Source organism: Rhinichthys klamathensis, unplaced genomic scaffold (assembly GCF_029890125.1).
Source record: "Rhinichthys klamathensis goyatoka isolate OS25496 unplaced genomic scaffold, OSU_Roscu_1.1 h1tg000685l_1, whole genome shotgun sequence".
In the NCBI taxonomy this organism is placed as follows: Eukaryota; Metazoa; Chordata; class Actinopteri; order Cypriniformes; family Leuciscidae; genus Rhinichthys; species Rhinichthys klamathensis.
Genome location: NW_026607114.1, coordinates 235,001 through 237,500, shown reverse-complemented (window position 1 = coordinate 237,500; position 2,500 = coordinate 235,001). Strand labels below are relative to the sequence as shown.

The 2,500-nt window shown below is 40.3% G+C and overlaps 1 protein-coding gene across 2 annotated transcripts in view; it reads right to left on the bottom strand.

The window, feature by feature from the left end:
* Positions 1 to 36: 36 nt before the first annotated feature.
* Positions 37 to 2,500, bottom strand: part of smyd1b (SET and MYND domain containing 1b) — a 19,510-nt gene continuing 17,046 nt past the window's right edge. For both annotated transcript variants that reach the window (XM_056241941.1, XM_056241942.1), the window contains 2 exons: positions 1,830 to 1,998; positions 37 to 277 (listed from right to left, as the gene is read on the bottom strand). In XM_056241941.1, the coding sequence (XP_056097916.1) occupies positions 119 to 277; positions 1,830 to 1,998 (328 nt within the window). In that variant the 3' untranslated portion in view covers positions 37 to 118. The remainder of the gene's footprint in view (positions 278 to 1,829; positions 1,999 to 2,500) is intronic.

Here is a 2,500-nt window from a genome sequence, read left to right as displayed (position 1 = left end):
GTTAAAACAACCCAGCATTGTTTAGAGTGCATTGTCTCTTTGATGCTTTGGTTTTTGTAAGAATCTGCTGAATGCGTAACGTGACCCGAGCGTGTGTGTGTCTCAGTGGGTTGTGATGTCACTTCCTGCGGAACAGGTTCTTGATGCTCTCGGCGGCCGCGGGCTCGGCCATCATCTTCATGGGCTGGTTCTGCAGCGCCGCCTCACGCATGGAGTGATACACGTACTCGTTCTGCTTGAACATGCGCAGCTCCATCTCCGTCTGGATGCGCATGGCCTGATGGGGCGAGACACACTCTCACACACTGCAGACGAAGCTCTGGTGTGACTGTATATATGTTTGTTTGACCAGGTGACGGCATGAACATGGTGTGTAAAGTGTCGACAAATTTGACAAATATTAGAAGATAATTCAAGTATGACACAAAAACTACCCAAACACTGGGTTGTTACGTCTGACCCAGGAGCTGGATAACATAGAAACTACCCAAACACTGGGGTGTTACGTCTGACCCAGGAGCTGGGTAACATAGAAACTACCCAAACACTGGGGTGTTACGTCTGACCCAGGAGCTGGGTAACATAGAAACTACCCAAACACTGGGTTGTTACGTCTGACCCAGGAGCTGGGAAACATATAAACTACCTAAACACTGAGAAAATAACCCAACCTTTACCCAAAAGTCACAGAAAAATAACCCACGATTGTTTAGAGTGTGTGCATATATACAGTCAAACCGAGAATGATTCAGGCACCAGATATGATTTTTGATATTGTTCCACTAGTGTGATCAGGACACTATAGTTCATTTCTGTAAGTGAGGAGAGCAGAATAAAGTAAACTGACATATTACACCCAAATATTCTTCATCCAGTGACTACCAGTAACAATGATTCCTCCACTTTGAGCTGATCATGTTTTGCTGAAGTGTGTTTTCTGTAATTGCTAATGCTCTTTTTACACACACACTGAACAACATGAAGCATTTCTTGGTCACTGGTTGAGCTAAACTGGTATTATCTAATTGTGGAGTTCAATTTAACAGCTGACAGATATTCAACATAATTCATGTGTGAGAGTCTAACAGAAGGACGGACAAAACCAGTCAAATATCCACTGAGTTCTGCTCAGATTTCATTACCATTTTATAAACTATAGCGAATATTAGGGGTGTAACAATATATCGTGTCACAATATATCGCAATACACAAATAAAATCAATATGTATCGTGGATAATTGACCCAAAATAAAAATTACTGTGTGAGAAATTTTCTTTTAGTGAGTTTTAGTGTCATTACTCTGTTATATATAATGTTGAATATAATATACAGGTGAAACTCGAAAATTTTGAATATGGTGCAAAAGTTCATTTATTTCAGTAATTCAACTTAAAAGGTGAAACTAATATATTATATAGACTCATTACATGCAAAGTGAGATATTTCAAGCCTTTACTTGTTATAATTTTGATGATTATGGATTACAGATATGAAAAGGTTTTTATATCTTTACGCCATAATTATCAAAATTATTACAAATAAAGGCTTGAAATATCTCACTTTGCATGTAATGAGTCTATATAATATATTAGTTTTACCTTTTAAGTTGAATTACTGAAATAAATGAACTTTTGCACCATTTTCTAATTTTTCCAGTTTCGCCTGTACATTCTTATCAGTTCTTGCTTTCCCTGGGAATCGAACCCATGACCTTGGCGTTGCAAGCGCCAGCGCTCTCCTGTGTGAGCTGCAGGAAAGCTGTGAGTATATGTGGTTCTCCTGCACGCGGGCGCAGGCGCGCTGTAAGGCGGTGTGGGCGGAGCTGTACCTCCAGGTCTTTGGTGATGGGGTGCGTCGGGCCGTGTGTGATCAGCAGGATGGCGTAGGCTTTGCAGATCATGCCGTGGCCGACCTCGATCAGTCCCGCCTGCCAGTGCGTCACGCCGGCCCGCATCGTGGCCATTCCCAGCTGAGCGTTGTTGGGATGGTACAGTTTTCTATTTCAACACACAAACATATAAAGACGAACTGTTATGCCTTTTCTCAAGTCTAGATGTTGTTTAAGGCTCTACTAGAATAGATTTGCATGCATTATTTCCCCAAAGCTATAGGAGTATTATGAGTGATCATACACACCTCGTGAATTTTAGTGTCTAACAAATCGATAAGTTCCCTTTTGTACCGGAAGCCATTCATATTTGTAATGCGCATTTTTTATTACGGATTTTTGAGGTGGTGATTACTTTTTTCTTTTCTTTTTTGTGAATTTTATTATAAAGCATTGGAATGTTGTAATATGTGTATGTGGAATATTAATGTTTCTAATGTATGTTTTTTAGTTTGTGATGTGATGCCACTGCCTTAATATAATTACCCCTTGTGGGATTAATAAAGTGGTTAACTTAACTTAACTTAACATGCACACACACACACACACACACACTCACTCTCTCACTCACTCACACACACACACAATCTCACTCACTCACTCACTCACTC